Source organism: Anolis carolinensis, chromosome 5 (genome assembly GCF_035594765.1).
Source record: "Anolis carolinensis isolate JA03-04 chromosome 5, rAnoCar3.1.pri, whole genome shotgun sequence".
Classification (NCBI taxonomy): Eukaryota; Metazoa; Chordata; class Lepidosauria; order Squamata; family Dactyloidae; genus Anolis; species Anolis carolinensis.
Genome location: NC_085845.1, coordinates 44,889,980 through 44,914,582, shown reverse-complemented (window position 1 = coordinate 44,914,582; position 24,603 = coordinate 44,889,980). Strand labels below are relative to the sequence as shown.

The 24,603-nt window shown below is 38.6% G+C and overlaps 1 protein-coding gene across 5 annotated transcripts in view; it reads left to right on the top strand.

The window, feature by feature from the left end:
• inpp4b (inositol polyphosphate-4-phosphatase type II B) overlaps window positions 1-24,603 on the top strand; it is a 313,356-nt gene that overhangs the window by 253,717 nt on the left and 35,036 nt on the right. For all 5 annotated transcript variants that reach the window (XM_008111861.3, XM_062980903.1, XM_008111862.3 and 2 more), the window contains 6 exons: window positions 8,969-9,141; window positions 10,736-10,859; window positions 13,235-13,352; window positions 16,638-16,778; window positions 17,648-17,745; window positions 23,382-23,494. In XM_008111861.3, coding sequence (XP_008110068.1) covers window positions 8,969-9,141; window positions 10,736-10,859; window positions 13,235-13,352; window positions 16,638-16,778; window positions 17,648-17,745; window positions 23,382-23,494 — 767 coding nt within the window. The remainder of the gene's footprint in view (window positions 1-8,968; window positions 9,142-10,735; window positions 10,860-13,234; window positions 13,353-16,637; window positions 16,779-17,647; window positions 17,746-23,381; window positions 23,495-24,603) is intronic.

Sequence of the window (24,603 nt, the reverse complement as noted above, 5' to 3'; positions counted from 1 at the left end):
CCGACTCCGAGGGGCCAAGATTTACACCAAACTGGATCTTCGCGGGGCTTACAATCTAGTTCGCATAAGAGAAGGGGACGAATGGAAAACCGCCTTCCAGACCAAATTCGGATTATACGAGTCCCTAGTCATGAATTATGGATTATCCGGAGCCCCCGCAACTTTCCAGCATTTTGTCAACGATATTTTCCAAGATTATCTAGATCGATTCTTGATCATATACCTCGACGATTTTTGGTGTTTTCTAGATCACAATCGGAACACGAACAACACGTCAGAATGGTGCTACAACGATTGCGGGATCATGGACTATATGCCAAATTAGAGAAATGCGCGTTTGATTTGCAAGAGGTAGACTTCCTGGGATACCGCGTCTCGCCACTAGGGCTCTCCATGGACCCGGCAAAAGTTTCAGCAGTATTGGAATGGTGGGCGCCAACCAACAAAAAAGAAGTACAGCGCTTCTTGGGGTTTGCCAACTACTACCGCAAATTCATCCCAGACTTCGCTCGCTGGTCTGACCCAATCACCAGTTGCATCCGAGGGAAACAGCCTTTCCACTGGACGGAACAAGCAGAGAAAGGGTTCCACCAGCTAAAGCAGTTATTCACGACCCAGCCAATTGTACAGCACCCTGATCCTAAAACCCCTTTTGTTGTGCAGGTTGACGCCTCCGATGTGGCAATTGGGGCTGTGCTCATGCAACCAGTGGGAGAACATCTTCACCCTTGTGCCTATTACTCCCGTCAACTAACAGCCCCAGAGAGAAATTACACTATTTGGGAGAAAGAACTTTTGGCCATAAAGGCTGCTTTTGAAAATTGGAGGCATTGGTTAGAAGGGGCCAAATTTCCCGTTGAAGTTCACACTGATGACCGAAATTTAGAGCATCTAAGGACCGCACGAAAGTTAAATCAAAGGCAGCAGCGTTGGGCTTTGTTCTTTGAACGTTTTGACTTCCGGATCCATTATGTGACCCCGGCCCAGACCAAGCAAGCAGATGCCCTGTCACGGAAACCAGAATATGCTGCAGGACGCAGAGAGACCTCAGAATCTCGATTGCTGCAACCTGAAAACTTTGCCACGCTCACAGTGGGAAACATCAAATCCACTTCAATTGAGCCAACTCCCTCTAACCCAGAATCCCTTTTCACTCAAGAAATTAGAGCCAGTCAACAGACAGATGCCTGGGCTCAAGAACAGATTCGCCAAGGTCTACGTTTCCCTTTCTCACTTAAGAACGGGCTACTATGCTACAGGAATCATGTCTACATCCCTCCAGGCCCCGGCAGAGAAAAGGCACTTCATCTGTGTCATGACAGCAAGCCAGCAGGACATTTTGGGCTATTTAAAACCATGCACTTGATCCTACGAGATTTCTGGTGGCCCAAGATCCGCAAGGATGTGGAGAAGTATGTCAATACCTGCCCTGTATGCCAGCGTTCCAAGACACGAAGGGAGAAGCCGTCAGGGCTACTGCATCCCCTTCCCACTCCTTCTCGCCCATGGGAGATAATCTCCGCGGATTTTATCACTGATCTACCACCCTCCCTTGGATTCACCACGATTCTAGTAGTGGTGGACCGTTTTACCAAGTTGGCCCATTTCATCCCCTGCGATGGCCTCCCCACGGCCAAAGAGACTGCAGATTTATTCCTTCAGCATGTCTTTCGACTACATGGATTGCCCAAAAGTTTGGTCACTGACCGTGGATCTCTATTCACCTCTCGTTTCTGGAAAGCACTACAAAGACTATTGGACATAGACTCTCGTTTATCTTCAGCTCACCATCCCCAAAAGGATGGGCAAACTGAGCGCACCAATGCCACTTTGGAACAATACCTTCGCTGTTATGTAAACTACCAACAGGACAATTGGGCTTCACTATTGCCTCTATCAGAGTTTGCTTACAACAATGGTGTCCAGAATTCCACTAAAGAAACCCCGTTCTTTGCAAACTACGGTTTCCATCCACGTTTCTTTCCTTCTGTCATTGAAACCTCAGAAGTCCCTGCAGCGGAGGATTGGCTGCAGGAACTCACAGCAGTACAAGAACTCTTGCACCAGCAACTGGATCAAGCCAAGGAGGACTACAAACGCCACGCTGACAGCCATCGCCAGCCAGGCCCCGAGATCAAGGTAGGAGATCGGGTTCTGCTGTCCACTCGTTTTTTGCCCTCCCACCGTCCCTGCCGGAAGTTAGATGCCCGTTTCATTGGTCCCTACCCAGTGGTGGCGCAACTTAACCCCGTGACTTTCAAACTCCAACTTCCGCACTCCATGCGCATTCATCCGGTGTTCCACCGTTCCCTGCTCCTTCCGGCGGATGGTGTACGCCCCGACGCGAGCCGGCCGCCCCCCGCCCCTGTTCTAGTGGACGGAGAGGAGGAGTTCGAGGTTCAGGACATTTTGGATTCTCGCTTCCATCGCCGCCGCCTTCAGTATCTCATTGACTGGGTGGGTTTTGGCCCCGAAGAACGCTCCTGGGAAGATGCTTCCACAGTCCATGCCCCTGACTTAGTCCGCCGCTTCCATCAGGCCTACCCTACCAAGCCGTGGCCCCGCGACTCTCGGAGAGGGGCCCTGAATGAGGGGGGCCTTGGGGGCGGGGATAGTGTGATGCCTCATGGGCCTTGTAGTCCTGTTCCTAGTACTATTGTGGCAGATGAAGATGAAAACATGGGGTTTTCGCCGGTTCAACAAGAGCTGGAGTCTCTTCACCTGCCGGATGTTGACGTTTGCCCTCAAGAATTCAGTAAACCAGGCCTTGGGCAGTACTCCCCTCCGTTTCCCAGGAAGGAATCTTATTCTAAAGACAGAGGAGTCAGAGAAGCTAATCGGAGAAGTCTAAGAATCGCTGCCAAACAAACAGGCTGATTAGGCCTGCTTCCCTTGGGAAAATCTAAGGAGTCTTGCATCTGGACAGAGTTGGGTTTCGCTTCTTGTTCTCTAGGGAAAGAGATTGTTGGCGGGAAAACAAGACCCAATATAGGGGTTTGGCACGAGAGATTCTTTGCGGAGTCAATTGATCAGCTTGAGGAGAGAGATCGTGTGTGGACTTCGTAACCCCAGTTCCTTGCTCCCCGGATCAAGTTTTCGAGCCTTGCCTAGCCTTGCAGTTTAACCACAGACCCTGCTCCACGCTTCATGTTTTGTCTTGTTCCAGTCACTGACCTAGCCAAGAATCAAGTTTATTTCCAGCCTTGCTGTCAAGCTTCATTGGACTTCTAAGACTCTGACATTTCCCCACACTATTGCTTGGCAAGAGTGTGTGTTTCGGTCAAGTGGATTAAAACTTTGAACTCTAATATCATTTATTGGACAATACATTTTTGGACTATATTTGGCCTCTTTTGAAAGGTTTGTTTCTGAACTATATTTTTCACTTGTTTTTATTGCTTTTATATATTTCTTTAATAAAGATATTAGATAGAGATTGGCCTCTGTGTAAGGTTATTGGTGCCCAGCAGCCAGGGATCTGACAATACCTCAGTATACTACAATATTGTACCTAAAATACTAGAGCCTTCAAATATCCATACCCCCCACACACACACCTCTTCTGCATTCTGAGATTGTGCATGTGTACACACATTCACACAGAGGGCACTCGGGGACAGCAATAGGAGCAGCAGCAGTGAAGTGAGCCCAGCTAGCAAGAGAGTAGGGAAAGAACGAGGAATTTAAAATGTATGCAGTCCATTCAGCAGGATGAAACATTCTCTCAGCAGTCAGAATTGCAAATTAAGCCCATATTTATCATCACAGATCAAAGCACACAACACAAAAGCATGTGTTTTGGCATACAGTGGGAAATCACACAAGCTGCTGTTGCTGAAAGTTTGTTTTACGAAAAGGGGTGTGTTGAAAGAGAGGCAGTGAAGTGAGGAAACACTGTGTAAGTGTGTGGGAAAGAGGATGAAAGCTCAGAGGGCACACACAAGGGAGTGGGCAAGTTCATCTGCTGTAAAGAAATCCAGCCATATCTGGGAAGGACAAAGTTCTCCCTCACAAGCCTTCAATGAACCAAGGGAACAAAGATGGCCATTCAGCATTACTTGGCTGCTCTCCCTCCTTCCTTGTCCTCCTCTCTCCACAGGGTTGGTGCCATCCCATTTAATGATGTCACTTGGTGTAGCCTGCACTCTCTGCATCATTGACATTAGTCTTACTTTACTCCTTATTTAATTGGCAGGTGACAAATAGTGTTTTGTGTGCAAACCTATGTAGGTGTTGTTGGGAAACCTCTTTGACACCAGGGATACTATTCTGATTTTCCTAGAGATCCAATACAATTGGATGGAAATTTGAAAATCCCATAGAACTAAGGGAGTACAGCTCAGAGTTAGAAAAAAATAATCACCACTACTACCCTGTTTCCCCTAAAATAAGACATCCCCAGAAAATAAGACCTAGTAGAGGTTTTGATGAATATAAGGCCTCCCCCAAAAGTAAGACCTAGCAAAGTTTTTGTTTGGAAGCATGCCCAACGAACAGAACACCAGAGCATGCAGGATCGATAAATGTATGTACCATAGATAGTTGTACATGGCAATAGTGGTAGTAACAAGAAATTAGTAACAAGAAATTCTTGATAGGATTCACAGGATTCAGTTTGTCTGGTTATGCTGGTTTGTGATGACAACTACTGTACAGTATATAATAAATGTTCAATTTTTTTTGTTCAACAATAAATGTGAATTCTTCTTCATGGAAAAATAAGACATCCCCTGAAAATAAGACCTAGAGCATATTTGGGATCAAAAATCAATATAAGACACTGTCTTATTTTCGGGGAAACACTATCACTACTACAATTATTATGCTGGTTGTGGAGTTCTGGAGTCCAAAAAGTAACTTTATAAGCTGTGCTATTATGCAGCAGGTACCAGCAATGCTGTATACTTTCAGGATAGCAACTGTGTTATTCCATCTGAATTCATCTCCAATAAGAGAAAATGTCATAGCAATTACTGTTATTTCAGTCAACATAAAATAAGGTAATAAAAATAATCAACTGCAGGACTATTGGTTGTGTTCTGTTGTATTAAGTGCTGTGCAAATATTGGAGAAGATATTAATCCATTCAAAATAATTTAGGTAATGGCTCCACTGGACTTACATTCAGGAAGTAAATCATTAATTGACATTATATCGTGTTAGTAAAACTAAGATATGGGGTTTTTATAAAGGTTCTGAGCACCTTTTAGAAGAGCTTTAGCTCATAAAGTTCAAAGTGTAACAGCTCATTATTTTGTAATATATTGAGGTTTATTCCAGCTTCTTTTCTTGAGACTGTTCTTACTTGCTTAATTAGTGGATTAAACAATATCTCTTCTATCATTTTCATCCTTTGACTTATTTAATTCCCCAGCTGGTAGCTATTTTGGCATTGTTTGCAATGAAGTGAGTAGGAAACAGTAATCAGCATGCAGTGAAATTAAAAATAGCCCACCAAGTCATTGGTGGGCTTTTTACTTACCCTTGTTATGTTTTAGAAACTATTAAGCAGGTTCTACTTTGGCATAGATTAGCTCACTCTTCTGTGGTTTTAAATGTGAGATATCATAGTAAGGCAGTGAAACTGCCAGAAAGTGCACAGAACTGGATCATCAATGCCTCAGAGCTCTTGGCTCTAGCTGCTCTCTGGTTTGCTTCCTCTTCTTTTCTAGTCCCTTCACAACCCTTCCACAGTTTACTTTATCATCTATAGCAACATTTTTCTCGAATAACTGACTCTAATTGCATGAGAGCAGGCTATTCGTTTCACTGAAGTCGCAGGCTGAAAATAGTTCCAGATAGGAAACACATGGTGTTGTCTATTGTACTTTGCATTTTATTTAAAAATGCTCATTCATTTGTTTAATTTCTGTTCCATCAGTACTGAAATTGTCCACATATGTGCACAAAAAAGTTCCTATATTTGGAACTACTCCAGAATCCCAAATGCATTAATCCATTGTTGAGTAGGCAGCAACATATCAGATAATTTTTTTAAAAATCTCCTAATTTTAAATAGAAAATTCTTAACACACATGGCCTTTTAGATATATCATAGTGAGTAAATGATTATGGCATTGTGTAATTCCATTTTAACTGTCATGGCAATATACTGTGGTATCCTCATATGCATAGTCTGGGGAGTCAGTACAGTTGTCGGACTGAGAATTCTCAATATTTCTCTCTGAAAATCACATCCTAAGATATCACAAGATGTTGCCTTGGCAGCTAATATGAAATCATAGCACTAGAACTGTGTGTTGTGAAAGCATTCCTGGTTCCCACAAAGAGCAGATTATGGTAGTAAATTTCTGTCTCAACTGTATCATTTCAAACCACAGATAGATTTTTTAATATATCTGAGTGTTCTCCATATAGGAAAACTAGGGTAGAACATGGACAATTAAGCGTGGGGAGTATATTTCTGGGCTAGCCTCCATGTTGTGCTACTTTCTGTTTGTAGTTCAAACACCTCCATGAAGGAACATAACATAAAGTAAACTCTCACCTGAAAGCTAGAGTTAATAACTGAGAACAGTTCTTAACCAGTTACCACTTGGTCTGCTGTTTGAGAGAGATAAGACTTAGACTGCACACCATAGATTATCTTGCTTGAATAATCTTGAACTGTTTGCTTATCTGTCTGCTCTCTGCTTGTGACACAGTACGATTTGGATTATTACAGTATATAAATAAGAGTTGAGGGGTCATTGCCCTTGGACTTTTAAATGTTTGAACACTGTGAGATCTTGAGATTATACCAGGGTTTTTTAGGAAAGAACACATACCTTGTGCATATCTTTTCATTTCTCCTGGACAATTTCCAGAGAAAGCAATTATGCATGCCCCATTTGATGTACCAGCATTAGTAGTGTATTTGATCTCAAAATATCCCTTTCCACTTTAAATGTTATACGAAATGTTATATCACATTGTGAGGTTCCTTAGGATGTCAGTGAATTGGGTGCATGGTTCTATACTGGTTTTATAATGTAGCATGTATTCATGATTTAGCAGCTGCTGAAGATAGCATTTGGATAGCACACTAAAAAAATATTTGGAAGTATTCAAAAATGGTTGAAAACCCCATATTTTGGGTGTTGGGAAGCGATGATGAGGAGAACTGGATTGATGAGAAGCAATCTACTTTATGCTACTGATTAAAATTGTAATTGATTAGTCCTTTTTTGTTCAGCTGTATTTAACACATCAATAATTTCATTTGGGGAAAAATCACTATACAGGGTTTCTTATAAAATGAGATGGTATCATATTTCCTGTTTTGAAATCATAATTAGATACTGTCACCGACCAACCCATAACATTTGTGGGATTGATAATAATACTCATGACAATAATATAAATAAAATAGCAGTTTAATAGCTACTGATTGTTGTTGCAGTCAAGCTGTAGTGATAGGTGATCTGGGAGCAATTCCAAATGAACTGACTGAATTAAATTGCCATCAATAGGATCACAATAGCATTGTTACAAGAGCAACAGTGCTTAGAACATACCACTTTATTCAACAATACTCACTTATTCTTACATTATTGGCTTGAATATAAATCACTAATGGTCCAAAACTCCAGATGGTTACATCTGTGAAACCAGTGACAATGATATAGTGAAATAGTGATAGTGGTATCAATGACAGCGAGTGCAGACAAAGTGAAGTAACCAGTGGTATCATCAAGAAATACTACTGTTTTTTCTCCCCACCCCCCCACTTTTCCTTAATGTGTTTGTAAATCCACAATGTCTTCATGTCAGAAAGGTCCCCCACTTACTGGCAATGCAAAGAGTTCATTCAGAAATCATTTACTTGGCTTGATTGAGGAGTACTCTGAACACCCTCTCTCTGCTATGGTCACCACCTCCTTCAACCAGTTTTCTTCACTCTGGTGCTTTCCTTCTCCTCCATGAAATGGTGCTTCCAGGAGACAGCAGATGGAAAGTGACAAAGCAAAAAAGACAAGTTGAAGGAGTTCACAGTGATGGCATAGACAAGAATATTCATAACTGAATGACGATACTTCATCCTGCCCCTATCATGCTCAGTTTTTTTCTATAGAAGCAAAATAGTGGAAGACATAAATTTGATAAGAACTAAATTTTGTTAAGTAACATTAGCACTGTACTTCCTGTTGACTTCTATTAAGGCATAGTAGAGTGGAAAAATTGACATTTTAAAAAATATAGTGACATTGGTACCAAAACAACACTATGTCAAAAACTGGCATGTTCCCTAATCTGTGTCAGAACCAAATATTTACTGTTTTGGCTCAGCTGTTTCTCAAGACTATCTGTGATAACTTCTGCTTCATCATATCCTTTTATTGCCAGCAGACATATTGTAGTCCCAAGTACACATGCGACGTTCTTTTTAAAAGTTAGCATTTGACTTCATAATAGATTAGCCTGTAATATTTTTTAAAACTTTGATTAGAAATGTTATGCACACTATTTCAATCATTTGAGGAATGTGGGGTGGAGGTTGCTTTAACTTTCTTGTGGTCTGCTCTACCATTCAAAGTTGGATATTTTCCCCAAAGGCTTGAAAAGGTTATTATTGGGGGCTGTTGCTCCCAAATCCTCTAGTGCAGTTGTTCACAACCTGTGGGTCCCCAGGTGTTTTGGTCTACAACTCCCAGAAAGCCCAGCCAGCTTACCAGCTGTTAGGATTTCTGTGAGTTGAAAACAAAAACATCTGAGGACACACAGGTTGAGAATCACTGCTATCGAGTATGGCTACAATATGGAATTAGAATTGGAGCATCCTTAAATGAGCTGCACTGAGAAGAGCAAAATGGGAGAAAATTATATTTGAGTCCTTACAAATAGGCATGTGCCCATTAGATATATGTGTATGGCAATGAGGCATTCTCCCCTGAGTTTCTAACTTAGGTCTAAGAAGGACACTTTCTGTTCTTTGATCACTATTTTTGATTTTCTTATTTTGTTTCAGGTGACTGGTACGAACAGCTGTATCCACTCACTGTTACATTGAAAGACTGTATTGGAGAGGTGGTGACAAGAGCAAAGCAATCAATGTCTTTTGTTCTGCTTCAGGAACTTGCATGTAGTTTGCCACAATGTTTAATGCTGACTCTAAGAAGAGATATTGTCTTCAGTCAAGCTGTAGGTGCTTCTTAAATTTCATAAATCTGAAATGTATTGAAATTTCCCTAAGCAAACCCATATTAGTTCCCATAGCCGTATAAAAACATAGTGTGCAATCCAAGTGACAATGAAGAAAGTAACTGCTTTCTGAAGACATCCACTCAGTGACACAATCATGACCCAGTCAAAATACTGAATGATAGCACTTTTTTCCATTAGTTTCATGCTGTGGAATCTTGGGATTTGTAGTGATCCGGTGTCTCACCAAACCCCAGGATTGTGACTACATAGGGATCATGAATAGTTGCGGATGCATAGCTTTAGTTTATATGTTCATAACTGCAGTAGTGAATGCCAGCCTACATTTTTTGCTATGAATAATCACAACAGATATTTAATGTAACATAGTGATGAGAATGTTGATCTAGAAATTGGTATATCCAGGTCACATATTGCAGTGAATGCTTTCTAATGAAACAGTGTATCTAACTATGTTTCTGTAAGACATAAATGATTTGGAAGGTTGTGTATGGAGAAGTGTTAAGAAAATTGAGATTTGTTTTGATACCATGATGAGCGCATTTGATGCTCTGTGCCTTCAAGATATTTCTGACTTATGATAAAAGCCAAGGTGAACCTATCACAGGGTTTTCTTGGGAAGATTCATTGAGAGAGGGGGTTGCCTTTGCCTTCCCCTCTGGCAGATATTACATGATTTTCCCAAAGTCACTCAGTTGGTTTCCATCACTGAGCAGGGATTCCAATTCTGTGTTTCAGAGACATGGTCTAATTCTTAAAACACTACACCACCCTGGTTTTCAATAGGTGTATACAGAAAAGGGAACATTAATTGTTTGGAGCTTTGTGGCAACAATATTTATATTGCTTCTTGTTAGAACAATGGCATATGGCTGGATGGTAGGCGGTTAATCATCATAATTTTGCTCCTTTCTTGCTGTGTTCTCTTTTTAATAGCTAAATTCATAAGTAAGGATAAACCTTTCCCAAGATCACTAGTTCAGATTTGAACTCTTCACATTTCCAGAATGACAAGATCTATTCTTGTTGTCTTATCCAATAAAATGCACCATTAATTTAGCAGATTTTAGGAACATTTTGATCAGTAACGTTTCTTCTCCTTCTGTAGTATTATTTAAGAAAAAAAGGTTTTAGATCAGGGATGATTAAAGTCTGTAACCTATGCCATACTACCTCTTTTTGTAGACCTCATGAAGACTTCTACCAGTCTCCCAAAGTCCCAACCATTCAAATTTTTAAAATGGCGTGATTTACATACAGTTTTTGCCCAAAAATCACAGAACTTCATCTATTCCAAATATCCTCAATTTTTTTGCAGACACTTTTGAAATGTCTGCACTTCCTGTCATCATTTTGCATAGTCCTGTGAGGAAATATTGTGGATGCTGATGCTCATAGGAATCTGGGCCTTGGTCTGGCCACCCCTGTTTTGATGGAAAGTACCTTCCAATATTCATTTGGGAAACAGGATTTATTGAAGATTATTTGTGTCATCTTGTGAATTGATTTTTCTCTCTCCAGAAGTCTTGCTAATGCAACTAATATCTCTGTATGGCTTTGGTTATTATTATAGCTTGCTGGATTGGTCTGTGGGTTTATAATCAAATTGCACTCTAGTTTACGTGACCCAGGCTTCCTGCAGCAGCTTCATACAGTGGGGTTAATTGTTCAGTATGAAGGACTCCTCAGCACATATAGTAAGTATTGAGTTCAGTCAGCTGTATTAAAACATTGTGAACATCTCAAATCATGACTCTTATTGAACATGTTCTTATTTCAATGTCTGTACTAGATTTTTTTAAAATCTACCTCAAGTCAACAACAATAATTTTAAAGAATTCTAGAGCTGTAAGCCTATTTTATCATTTGACGTTTCCTTAATAGTTATGTAGTATTTTTGTGCTGTTTCACAATCCCGGTTATGTGAAATGGTAAGATCTATTAGTTCAATTTGGGTTGAGTAAACATGTTTAGTATTATGCTATTTTCAGAAGGCCTTTGGAATGTCAAGCAGTTTGTTATTATTGCTGTTTCCCTTGCTATGTTTTATAGCCTGTACCTTGACATTAATAGCTGAGATACAAAAAGCTTGTTGTGTGAATAGATGTTGACTCACTGGTTTCTATCTATTCATCCTTCCAGTATGAGTTCTTCTCAGTATAATTTATGTCTTCTCAAAAAGTTTTACGACTCTCAGAAATAGTGTTTTGTACAGTAAGCTACAGAAGCCAATGTGCAAGCTGACTTCAATTTTTGTTTGTACTCATCAGTAAATGTTTATTAGTACAAACTATAAACATTTTAAACATTATAAGCCATTTTATTATTTATCTATCAGCTTCACTGGTAACCCTTTCTGATTATGTTGTTGTTGTGGGCCTTCAAGTAATTTCTGACCTATGGAGACACTTTCACAGAGTTTTCTTGGCAAGATTTGTTCAGAAAAGGTTTTCCATTGCCTTTCTTTGTGTCTCAGAGAGTGTGACTTATGCAAAGTCACCCAGTGAGTTTCATTGATGAGCAGGTATTTGGACCCCGTTCTACAGAGTCATACATCAGTGCTTTAACCACTACACTACATTGGTGCCTTTGCAACCTGTAAATCTAAATAAATATCTGATCATTAATGTGTAAAATCTTGTCACTTTTATGTTCCTTGTCCCCAAAAATGTCATCAAAAGTTATATTTACTACCTACATAATCCACTATTTTATCCTGCTTCTAAATGAGTACAAGTAAGTGTAGGAAACCCTAAAAGAGGCCAAAGTCATGACATGCAGGGCAGGTCACTCTAAAACATTGTGAAATTTTGATTAGAAGGGAAGAGGGCACGGTATTTGCAATTTGCATGGGGAAAGATGACATTGCAGCATATGGAGCCCTTTTTTAAGTGTGCAAGGAGCAAAGAATTATAGCTGCACCCACACACCTCATACTGTGTTTTTGATGAGTTTTTTTAAAAGGACAGACACAGCTGCATGCTATATATTCATGACAACATTTAGGAAATAATCAGACAGCCATGGTTAAAGCAGGGGAGAGAGGGGAAATCGTGAGACAGTGAAGCGAACTGTCTAACTGTTCCCTACCTTTGGAGGTCCATAGTTTCCCTTCCCTCAACACTTCCCAGTCTGTCCCCACTTCCTCTTCATCTTCTCTTGCTTTGTTGTATGAGGAATCGGATGTACACCCAACTCCTTTGGGTTCCCCTGCCACAACACTACTGGCACAGACCCCCATGGAGTCTCACTGGAAATAGCCCTGCGTCATGTGATGGGCTCCAGGGGATGCCATATCAACAGTGGAGAGAAGCAGGGAGAAGATGCTTCTCTCACTGCATATGATGAGGTCCAAATTTTGATTCTGGAAGACCCTATACACTCAATGTTATGTACTAAGATGCAAACCAACAATAAACACCAATGCATACTTTTTGCAGAAGGCAGGTTGGTAACATATTTGTGATTTTTGCCATGAACATTACACATGAGCATGATGCCGTTAACAAAATTCACATAACAAGTTGTCCAATTTCTTAGACACAGGTCTATCACACAGTCCATTGAGTAAAGCAGATTTACTTGACTGGAAATGTTAATCATTTCTCACCACTTTTGCTTCACAACTGAAATAAACAGATATTGTAATATTGGGGGTGCACCAGTGCATATAATATGTTTGCCATCATGGATAAGTAGCCCAAACAGGCAGCAGAACTGCAAATACTCTCACTGGTTCTTTCAAAAAAGAACAAAATGAATATGAATGCATTCGATGTTATGTAGTTAAAGCTTTCCATAGACAAGAAAGATTCATTTGTGCATTAAAATGGTTAGAGACATGTCTGTTCTTTGAGACTGAAAAGATAACAAACAGTTAAACTAATTATGGATAATGTTACCCTGTCCTTCAGTATTCTGGACTTTCTTGTTAAGTCACATGGTGAAAGTGGTTATGATTGCTCAACATTAAATGCTGACCACCAAGTTTAGATCATTTTAATTCAAATGCCCTTGTTAGTCATGTTTCCTTTCTTGTTTTATTTTGAAATGCATTTTCTCTTCTGTGTAGGTGAGGAAATTGGAATGCTAGAAGACATGGCTGTGGGAATATCAGATTTACAGAAAGTCATGTTTAAAATAACGGAAGCCAAATCAGATGACCTCTTGCCTGTTATAACTGGAAGACGGTAAGTATTATCTATTTTTTGAAACAGCAGCGTAACTTGATGCTGTTTCAGAAAAATCAATTAGAAGCTCGTCTGAAGTTTTTCTGGATGCTAAACTAACTTACTCAAGTAACTAAAATTTGCAACAAATAAAAGGGAAAATAAATACTCTGGAGAGACTTGTAAAGATAATAGACTTTTCAAAATTTACCAGCACATTTGAGAGGCACAGATTACTGTACAATGCAATCATGTTCTTCTTATACTGACTTTGTCATATATTTATTCAATACTAGTCTGTTGTCACCAACTTTTCTGCTTGTGTCTACAAAAAAACCCTTCACACAGAAATGCAAGCAATCTTTTTTTAAAGCATAATTTCTTCAGACAGTGCACACTGGGGGAACATACCATTAACCTGATGGTGTCAATTTTAAAATACTATTTCTTAGGACAGTTCTAGCAGTGTGAACTATCAGCCAACAAATTTCTTCACATGCCCAGGGGCTTTCTTGCTTATGCTTTCCCTAAGGAAGCATAAAACATTGATCTATGGACCCATATCCAAACAATAACAAAAGTAATTCATAATAAAGTGATTTCAAGGAAGCATAAAATGTTGATCTATAGACCCATATCCAAACAATAACAAAAGTAATTCATAATAAAGTGATTTCAAGGACGGACCTGTTGAAAATCAATTTCCTTAAGAGATGAGCAAACCTTTTAAATCATGGTTTACATGCCATTACTGCTTTTTAAAGTCTAAAATGAACAGTGGCTTCTCAGTCCATATTAGATAGATAGATAGATAGATAGATAGATAGATAGATAGATAGGACCTACAAAATGAACTTATTTTTTTAGAAGATAACAGTGCCAAGAGACATGACTGAAGAATACTGAATTTCTAAAATTCCAAAGAACACATATCTCTTGACTAGTTAGAATTTGGTAAAAAATCAGCTTCATGTCGAAAATGCATCAATATTAATGGACACTGGAAATAAATATCTTGAATATTAGCCATAGTAGTCCTGTGACAAAAAAAAGAGGACCTAGGTTCCATGTCAGTGAAAATGGGATGGAAATAAAATAATGAAAAATAGTGTAAGACATAGGGTATCACAGTCATGCTACTGGTTTCATATTTAGATATGTGCAACTGACTAACAGAGGAAGTGTTTCTATTATTGTCCCTATGGCATCCCCAGTACCCTCTTAAATGCTACATAGACAGTCAGGTTATAGATACCTTCAGAAAGCAAAGTTGTCTCACAGAAAATGCCTTTCTAGCTCCTTGGCCTGAGTCCATTTCAGCCATCCCATTTGCACAACCTTAAGTCCTATAAATGTATCCAAATCCGTAGATGTATGTCACTCTGAAGATAGTAACAAAACACCTAGTCTAAGCAGAGTTAGTACAAGCAAGAACCGAGACCATAGGTGAACAGCTGTGGCCTTCCAGATGTCTTTGGTCCATATCTCCCATCAGCCCTAGCCAACGTAGGCAATGATGAGGGATTACATGATCCAAAAGCATTTGAAGATCAACAGCTTTCACTCTCCATTGACATTTGGTAAAGAAGCTGCAATCAAAGTACTGGAATTGATGCTTATGTGACAATGAAGACTTTCCACTCAAAGTGGAAATAGAAGTTTTGCACCAAAGAAATTGAACTTCATATTTTGGGCCTCTTGTTTCTCGTCTAAAAATGCTGCATCTGCTTCCAGTAATATCTCACTTTGATGGCAGATTAAAATTGCTTTTTAATTTCACAAACAAAATACTCACATACTTTGTAGAACTCTCTGCTGCAACAGCAGAAAAATCATTTCTTAGGATGTAAATTGTGCATAAAACTATACTGTAGACAAAACCTAAAAGTTCCCCTTATTTGTGTCAATAGAACATAAGTGTACTTCACTTTGGTTTAATAATTTTTGCATAAAAACAGAAGACTTGTAACTTGTCCATAGAAGATGGTGGTTGCACTCTCTTATTAATACCAAATCATTAATACCAATACATAAACAACCACTAAGGCTAGATCTACACTGGCCTATATTTCAGGATCTGATCCCAGATTTTCTGCTTATCCCAGATTATCTGGCAGTGTAGAGTCATATAATCCAGTTCAAAGCAGATATATAGAACCAGCCTAAGTGACAGAGCTTAAGCTCATATGCCTCTTCAGGTCACCTACAGCAGCTTTGTGATTGACTTCTAGTTTTTCAAAAGACTGTTTCTACTGCATCAAACAGATTTTTCATCAGACAGTATTTCCCTCACAAAACAGAATTATAGCCAGTGAAAGAAAGGGAATGCACAAAACTTTCAGTTAATTACTGTCATAACCAAACCAGGTTTCTGTAGATGCCCTTTAAAGCCTGGTGTATCCTCTCTTAGGCTATAGAAGACTCAAAGAGGTGAAAAGTTTATTATGCTGCTTTTCATTTCAGTTTTTTTTTAATTCAGTGAAGAAGCAATTATTGAATAGACTGTAATTAAATAACTGATCCCATTTTTATAACTTTGCATTCTAGAGATAAAAATAAAATTTAATATCTTGGAATCAAAGCGCTTCTATGTATCACTAAAGAAATTTTGCTTTCTAGATTCAGCATTACTGTTTCTTTCATTTTGGAGCTTAGTGACGTAAATATACAGACTTCTAAATGAGAGAATAATATAGATAGACCTTGAGAGGGAAACACAGGATTTGATATCTGTATGCTAAAACCTCCTTATAATTCAGAGACCCATAACGGAGCTATGAGTACCTCAACTCTCCCCATTCAGTGCACCATGAACAGGTTGAGTGTGAACCGTCTTTGTTGCTAAGCTGATGACAAATGTCAGCATACCTACAGGACAATGTCCAGCTCCTCTGACCTTTCTTCCTCAAGGATGTTGACAGGCATGATGTATCTTCAAGTGGTCAGATATTTAAGAGGCAAAGCAACAAATGTGTTCCTCCCCATTCAGGTCAAGTTGCATAGTAATCAAAGCCAGCCACATTATTTTGCTACATGAGGCAGATGTCAGCTTTGATTGTGTGTTCCTTCATGACAAGGGTTTGGACTGGATGGCCCTTGTCTCGTACAACTCTGATTCTATGATAACAGATTAAATCACTTAATTATTTGCACCTAAAATCTGCATCCAGGGGCACCTGTTTGATGTGAAAACCTTTTGTTGCTCATCAGAAGCGCAGGCAGCAAATATAATTTTACAAATACATAAACATGTAAAAGAATTTAATTTTTACACAGCACAAATTAGTTATGTTTTTGTTTTCCCAGGGGACATTATGTAATAGATATCAAGCTCCCAGAAAAGATGTTTGAGTTGCTACCACAAGAAATTAAAGAGGGGAAACTGCTCCATGTATATCCAATCCTCTTTAATGTTGGAATCAATGAACAGCAAACACTTGCAGAAAGGTATGTTATATTAGGATTCTGTTTCATTCCCTGTTTGGATATGCTGCCCAAGGAACTCAGGAGTCATTGGATTACCTATGATATCACACCAATACCATTGGATTAACTATGATATCACACCAATACCATTGGATTACCTATGATATCACACTAATACCAGAAGTCAAGACTTGGATGCTTGTTTTAGCAACTCAAAGATGTTTCCAATCACAGTTCAAAGTACTGGTTATGACTTATGAAGCCATATTTGGATTAGATCCCATTTATTTGAAGGACTTTGTTCTCCCAGTCCTGTGTCTTGAGATCTTGAGGGGAGATCCTTCTCTCCAAGTGACATGAAAGCCAGCAGCTGTATGGTGCAGAAAATATCCCCTGGGATATTTACAGCACCGGCTTGTAGGACTTGTTATTTTTTTCAATAATTTTAATTTGTAATCCTAACACTTTTTGTGCATATTTAGATCTTGTGCATGACTTTTTCATTAGTATATTTGGTATTATAATGCAGGCATCATTTATTTCTGTTCAGTTTTATTGTACTTTTCGGGATTTCATATTGCTATTGTGGTCATAGAAATATACATTAATGAGCAACCTGTAAGGGTAGTAAAATAAATAAAGTAGAATTACAATTCTAAACACACAGAGAGCAAGCCTCATAGAGTTTTCTGGGACTTACTTCTGATTAAACCTGTATGGGATTGCTCAGACAATGACGACGACAACAACAACAACAATAATAATTAACGCAATAATCTGCATTTTAAAATGAAATCAGAGTTGGAGTTCTGTTCCATATGTTTAACTATGATCTGTCTACGTCTGTAGAGAAATACAAGTATAACCATCTGTGTTTTGTTATTCTTTAGATTTGGGGATACTTCCTTGCAAGAAAATGTTAACCAGGAAAATTTAGAATTACTTAAAGAGTATTACAGATTGTTCACAGAAAAAATGCCTCCTGATTGTAAGTATTTAAAAAATAATTTCATACATATTGTCTATAAAGACATTTCCCTTCATTAGTGAGTAAAAGCTTCTCATCACAAACCTAATAATTGGCCTATTTATTTTTGGTTTTTTAGCAAATTGCAAGTACTTGCCCCAGCCATTCTCCCAAATCCTCTTCAATTGACCTAAAATTTTCCACTGGTAATTCAGTGGGAATTGGCTGAAGGTTTAGATGGAATAATATTGAAATGATGTTTTCATAGATTTGCAGTTAGTCTAATTATGGAATTATCTCCTACAGTTTGTCCTCAAGTGTAATGATTATACTAATTAACTTGATTATAGTACTGAATGTCGCTGTTTCATCAGTCTTGTCCTGGTGAGCCGTATTAGTGGCCTGGGCAATTTGGGTTCTGCTTCAAAGTCCTCATATTGCATTTCTAATGTACATGTTACCCAAAGGATTCTTGATCTTCACAGTTGCTCATTCTTTTGTTAGAGATATTTTGTAAGAGGAAGTACACAGTGCCGTGCCTTGCTGTCTTCTTTCATTGCATGTTGAGATAATTTAGTTTCTTCCCAGACCTTGGAAATAGTGGTCGTGTTCTCTAAGGAATTCTGGGAGTTGTAGTCCAAAAAGTGACTTTTTCATGCTCTAGTTCAGTGGTTCTCAACTTGTGGGTCCCCAGGTGTTTTGGCCTATAACTCCCAGAAATTCCAGCCAGTTTACCAGCTGTTAGGATTTCTGGGAGTTGAAGGCCAAAACTTCTGGGGACCCACAAGTCGAGAAGTACCACTTTAGTTTGTCTTTTTAAAAATTTTCAAACATGAAGCGAGATTGATTCCAAGAATGGGTGCTATTGGAAGGTCAGGCTGAGCTTGAGGTCATCTGATAATCCATATAACTCCCCTGTACTTTAGACCTCACACAGTACAATCTTCAGTAGCCTTAATGGAGCCATTAACTGGCTGTCACAAAGGCTTAGAGCATTCTTCTCTTGATATTACGATTGATTTTCTTTTAAAGAACTTTTTTGTGTGAAGTATGTTGTTGCTTTGAGAAGAAGGTTAGTGGTACTGTATTATAACATCAGTACATGGACACTGCTTTACAAAATAAAAATATTTCATCTCTTATAATGCATAAAATCATAGTAGATCCTGAAATAGCATGTAATTTACCAGTAATAATTTCAAGCTAGTTCCATAAAAACCAGTTATTTGAGGACCACAAGATGATTAATTTTCAATGGGCTTTTTATACTTATTAGCGGACTATTAAGCTAACATACATCAGAATGTTGGTTTTTTTAGGCAACAAAACCACACCCACACAATTTTAAATCACAATATGTTAGCAATATAGATGTTGACTTCATTTAGCTTTGTTAATACCTTTGCAGAAAAATAGCTTAAAACAATATTGCTTTATTGTTTTTGTTTTTGACCTTTTTTTTAGATCTTTAGTGAGGTTTTGGGCAAAATGGCACTATTTTCAAATAGAAGCACATATTTTATTTCTTTTTATTCATACTGCACTGTTGACTTACCATAACTCTCTTTCTATCTATTATTTTTATTGCTGAGGGTTTTTCTTTTTCGTTGTTTTGCAAAAGCTGGTATTTGAGGTAATTCAATTTTGATTTTTTTTCAATTTGATTTTTCTTTAAATTTGTCAGTTAGACCAGCCAAGAAATCGTTTAGATTGAAAAATAAATAGATATAAATAATTTAATCAATTTCATCACCTGAAGCTATTTTGTTTCATTAGAATCTCTTTAAAACTAGCATGGATGATGAACATCTTGAGTGTTTTTCAGTAATATCCTCCTGAATACAGATCTCAAAGTTTTTATTTGGATATAGGTTAAAAAGTACTATCCATGCTTGGAGGAAAAACAATACTTGCAGAGGTATAAACAAATTTTCAAGGGGCTAATTGTTGCAAAATTAAGAATGTTAGTATAACCTGCTCTTGGCAGCATATATTTTAATGGCAGACCTGTGATTATGAAGCACAGGTATTCTAAACCGAGGTCTAAGCCAGTTGTTAGTGTTAGGAGCAACAATACTGTTAGGTCCACACATTAATATTTGGTCCAGATTCATGAGAACTACAGCCTACAGTGAAGAAAGATTCATTACCAGCTTCTTCCCCATTAACAATATAGTCTATGTTTTCTCTGCCTTTTTATTGTGGATAAACCCTAAGGAAATCCCTGCTTTAAAAATATGTCTACAACTCAAATATACTTAATTTTTTCTTAGTTATGCTGTCTTGAGGAACCCCTACAATCTCTCACAGAAGCCTAGATTTCCTGGGCACCCTGATTGAGAAACCCTGATCCAGATCAATGTGTTGTTGAAGGCTTTCATGGCCAGAATCATAGGGTTGTTGTGTGCTTTCTGGGCTGTATGGCCATGTTCCAGAAATATTCTCTCCTGATGTTTTGCCCACATCTATGGCAGGCATCCTCAGGCATCTATGGCAGGCAGCCTCTGAGGATGCCTGCCATAGATGTGGGCGAAACGTCAAGAGAGAATACTTCTGGAACATGGCTTTTATCTGGGTATCTGAACATTACAAATACAGGATTGAGTATAGAACATTGAAAAGAAACCTTTGGGTTCTAACTCACTGCATTTGGTTATTCACTGATGAGGCTGCCTGTTTCTTACTGTGCTCTTTCTATCAAAAATACATTCTGTGTTGAGAGCTGACAATCCCTAGTTTGAGTTCAATTTGCACCAACATTAGTATGATGGTTTACAAATTATTTTTAATTGTTATTATTCAACAGGAATGAGTGTACAAGAGGTAACTTTTAGTTCAGTGCAACATTTTTCTATGTTCTTACTATCATTACTTTTGCTTTAAAGTGCCTCTTTGTTGTGAAGTGTAAGTTCTGATTCAATGCTTTTTGATTTCACTTGTGGAATAGAAACAAATATGCATTTGCTGGCTGCTAACAACTAGACTCCAAGCAGATGAGTGGGTTTTATTTTCTTACTTTTTCAATGTTCAGATCTTCAATTGCCAGTGTAATTTATACTTCTCATGTTACACTTTTCCTCAGTTATGATAGCTAGCTAATCAGAAACTTACTTTATTCTACTGCTGTTATGTTCTGACTTTGCTGATTGACACAGGCATGTCTCATTGAAGAGGAACCTGAATCCTACATCAGTGACTATCCTGGCCTGGAGTTAGCATTATTACAGTAGTACCTTTAGAACAATCTCTTGCTAATTAGTATATTAACTATTTTTAAATAATAGAGAGCTCTTTGTCAAACACAATGGAGCAGCATATCTGGTGCAATGACCTCTCTCCCCTCAAAGCTTCCCAAGATTTCCTGTGGTCATAACTAAAACAGCAATGACATTGTCACGCCCGAGGCAACGGAGCACCAAGAACCAGACGCAGAGGCCAATATCTATCTAATATCTTTATTAAGTAAATATATAAAAGTAATAAAAACAAGTGAAGAATATAGTTCAGAAGCTGACCTATCAAATGAGGTCAAATAAAGTCCAAAAATGTATTGTCCAATAAATGATATTAGAGTTCAAAGTTTTTAATCCAATAACCGAAACACACACTATTGCCAAGCAATAGTGTGGGGAAAATGCCCAGAGTCTTTGAAGTCCAAGGTAGCTTGAGAACAAGGCTGGAAACAAACTTGAATCATTAAACAAGGTCCGCGGCTAGGAACAAGGCGAAACAGGGATTCTAAGAACAAGGTCCGTGGTTAAAACGAAGCTAGGCAAATCTTGAATACTTGATCCGGAAGGCAAGGAACTGGGGTTGCGGACTTTGCGAAGTCCACACAAGGCTGGAAACACGAAGTTGCTTCTGGAGCTGCTCTGTTGACTCCGCAACAATTCTAACGTGCCAGGCACCTATATTGGGGTCTCGTTTTCCCGCCAACAACCTCTTTCCCTAGAGAACGGGAAACGAAACCCAACTTTGTCCAGATGTGAAACTCCTTAGAATTTCCCAAGGGAAGCATGGCTAATCAGCCTGTTGTTTAGCTGCAATCCGTAAGCTCCTGCGAGTCTGTTCTCTCACTCCCCTGTCTGCAGAATAGGACTGTCTCCTAGGGAACGGGGGTGAGGAATGCCCAAGGTCTGTTTTACTGGGTTCTTGGGCGAAAACATCCGGCAGCTGGAAAGATTCCGGCTCTTGTTGAACCGGTGAAAACCCCATGTTTTCGTCTTCATCTGTCACGATGGCACTAGGAGCAGGACTACAAGGCCCATGAGGCATCACAGACATGGGAAAAGCAGCGGAAAGTCAGTGGGAGCAAGAAGGAAGGAATTTGGCAGGGATTTGAGGGAAAGATCAGGCACTGATCAGTGGGTCTTTGACAAGACTTGAACTGTGCTTTCAATAAACTAAGCTGTTTCCAGGTAGTCATCATCGCAAGATATAAACTTGTGTGTTCCAGTACTCATAAAGAGTTAATGTCTTATTCTTTCAGGATTGTATCTTTGAATAAAGGTCTGCTTTCAGGCGTTGACCACAATAAGATTTTATAGGTACAAAGGTAAAGGTTTCCCCTGACGTTAAGTCCAGTCGTGACCAACTCTGAGGGTTGGTGCTCATCTCCATTTCTAGGCCGAAGAGCCAGTGTTGTCCATAGACATCTCCAGGTCATGTGGCCCACATGACTGCATGGAGCGCCGTTACCTTCCCGCCAGAGCGGTACCTATTGATCTACTCACATTTGCATGTTTTCGAACTGCTAGGTTGGCAGGAGCTGGGGCTAATAGCGGGCGCTCATTCCGCTCCTGGGATTTGAACCTGGGACCCTTTGGTCCACAAGTTTAGCAGCTCAGCGCTTTAACGCACTGTGCCACCAGGGGCCCCTTAAGATTTTATACTAAGTTTTATATAATGTTCTTCCTCATCTTCAATTTAAACTATATATGGAGGATGTTATGTACTTCAGAAGACATCCATAGATGGCAGTACCTGTATTATTAAATCCCAAACCATTTGGTCAGTCATTAAATTATAGTGTGATATTACTATGTTTTGTTTGATTAAAAAAGAGACTGAGAAAGTTACTTATTTTGGGCAACATCAGTCAGAATTCTTTGGCTAGCAAGAAGGATTTTGGAATTTGTAATCCTGACAAGTAGCTTGTGGAAAGCCTGCTTGTATATCTACAAATAAAGTATAAATGGTTCCGTTAGGTATATTTAATATTTATTTAAAATCAGTCAGTGTTTCTGTTAAAAAAAGAGCACTGTTATTATTTTCTGCAGTTCTTCATATATACACACACAACAATCAGTTTCTTTTTTTCATTCGTGCTTTGGTTTTTGTGCAGTTATGCAAAGAACAGAAAGAGGATGAAGTAATAGATAAATGGAAGAGGTCATTGAATACTTCCTGTTTCAATTTAAACTAAATATGTATGGAGGGGGCCATGTAATGCAGAAGACATCCATAGATAGCAGTGCCTGTATTATTAAATCCCAAACCATTTGGTCAATCATTAAATGATAGTGTGATATTGCTATGTTTGATGAAAATTCTCATGCATTTGAAATGATGTTTTTAGCTGCTGCAGCTTTTCTTTAGTAAGAAAATCCTCAACTCAGCATACAATTTGTCACTAACTGCTTCCTTCTCCTTTTCAGGCCTACCGCATTTTCAAGAACAGAATGACTTAAAGCGATTACTAGAAAATCTCCATCAAAATATTCACGCTAAAAAGAGAAAGAATGTAGAAATCATGTGGTTGGCTGCAACAGTAAGTAGGCTTGTTTCATAGGAATCCCACTTGTTTTGTTGTGTCTTGTTAACATTAATGCTGAGCACTAAAATATTTCAGGCTAGTGCTTTCCTCCATGTAAATATTTCTGGTCTGCTCTCACCACAGAGACCTTTTAATCTGCAAACACCTATGTTTTATAGAGTCCTAAGAAGTTCATTTAAATTCCATTTACATTTTCCATAATCACTTTTACATTTCCATCAGAGTATTGTGCTGTTCTTCACAAGCCACTATTCCAATTTCTCCAATTACATTATTTTTTCAGACCTCAATTTCCAAAATCTCCCAGCCACAATGGAGACTTTCTGTTGTGGTTAAAGGATTCTGATAGTTAATGGTCTGAATAGTGGTTAGTTGCAGCAAAGTAAAAATACAACATCAGTTATTAAATGATAATTCAACATAGTGAGAAAATCCCATTGTTTCAGTGGGTTTTTGATAGGGTAGAAAAAAAAGATTGGCCAACACACATTTTGGTGTCTCAAGTATTAGCCTTGTTTTTGGATATATTTGAACTGCTGTTTCCAAAAATGGCAGCAGTTTTCCCCCTATCAGCTCTACTTTTTGGGATACATAACATATGCCATCTACCAGTCTTCATTGTTCACCCATATAAAATCTTGATAACCATATTCATGAAACGAGAGCTGCTGTGATCTATCAAATGCAATATTTTTTACCAGAACCCCAAATAACCCCAGGAATCAAAACATCAATAATCATCTTTTGTTGGGCTATGCAATAGAATTCAGGCTTGTATCTGAAAAAGTAACTCTTTGAGTCCCTTGTATTCCAGATGTGGCCAAGGACCTGTATGCAAAACTTGTCTAATATTAGATTAGAAATTGCTTTGGAATAGTTTACTGTATGTAATGACTATCCCATATCATTTGTTAAATATTTTGCCATTTTGTGAAAGTCATGGGAGCTTTGCACATTTGCATTCCAGATTACCTTTAATTAGAGAAATGTTAAAAAGGCATGATATAACAGATATGAAGGATATGAGAAAACTCTGCATAAAGGGAGATGTCCCTTTGAATTTATTCTCTGGTAATGAGATCTACTACCATTGTAAAATTTGA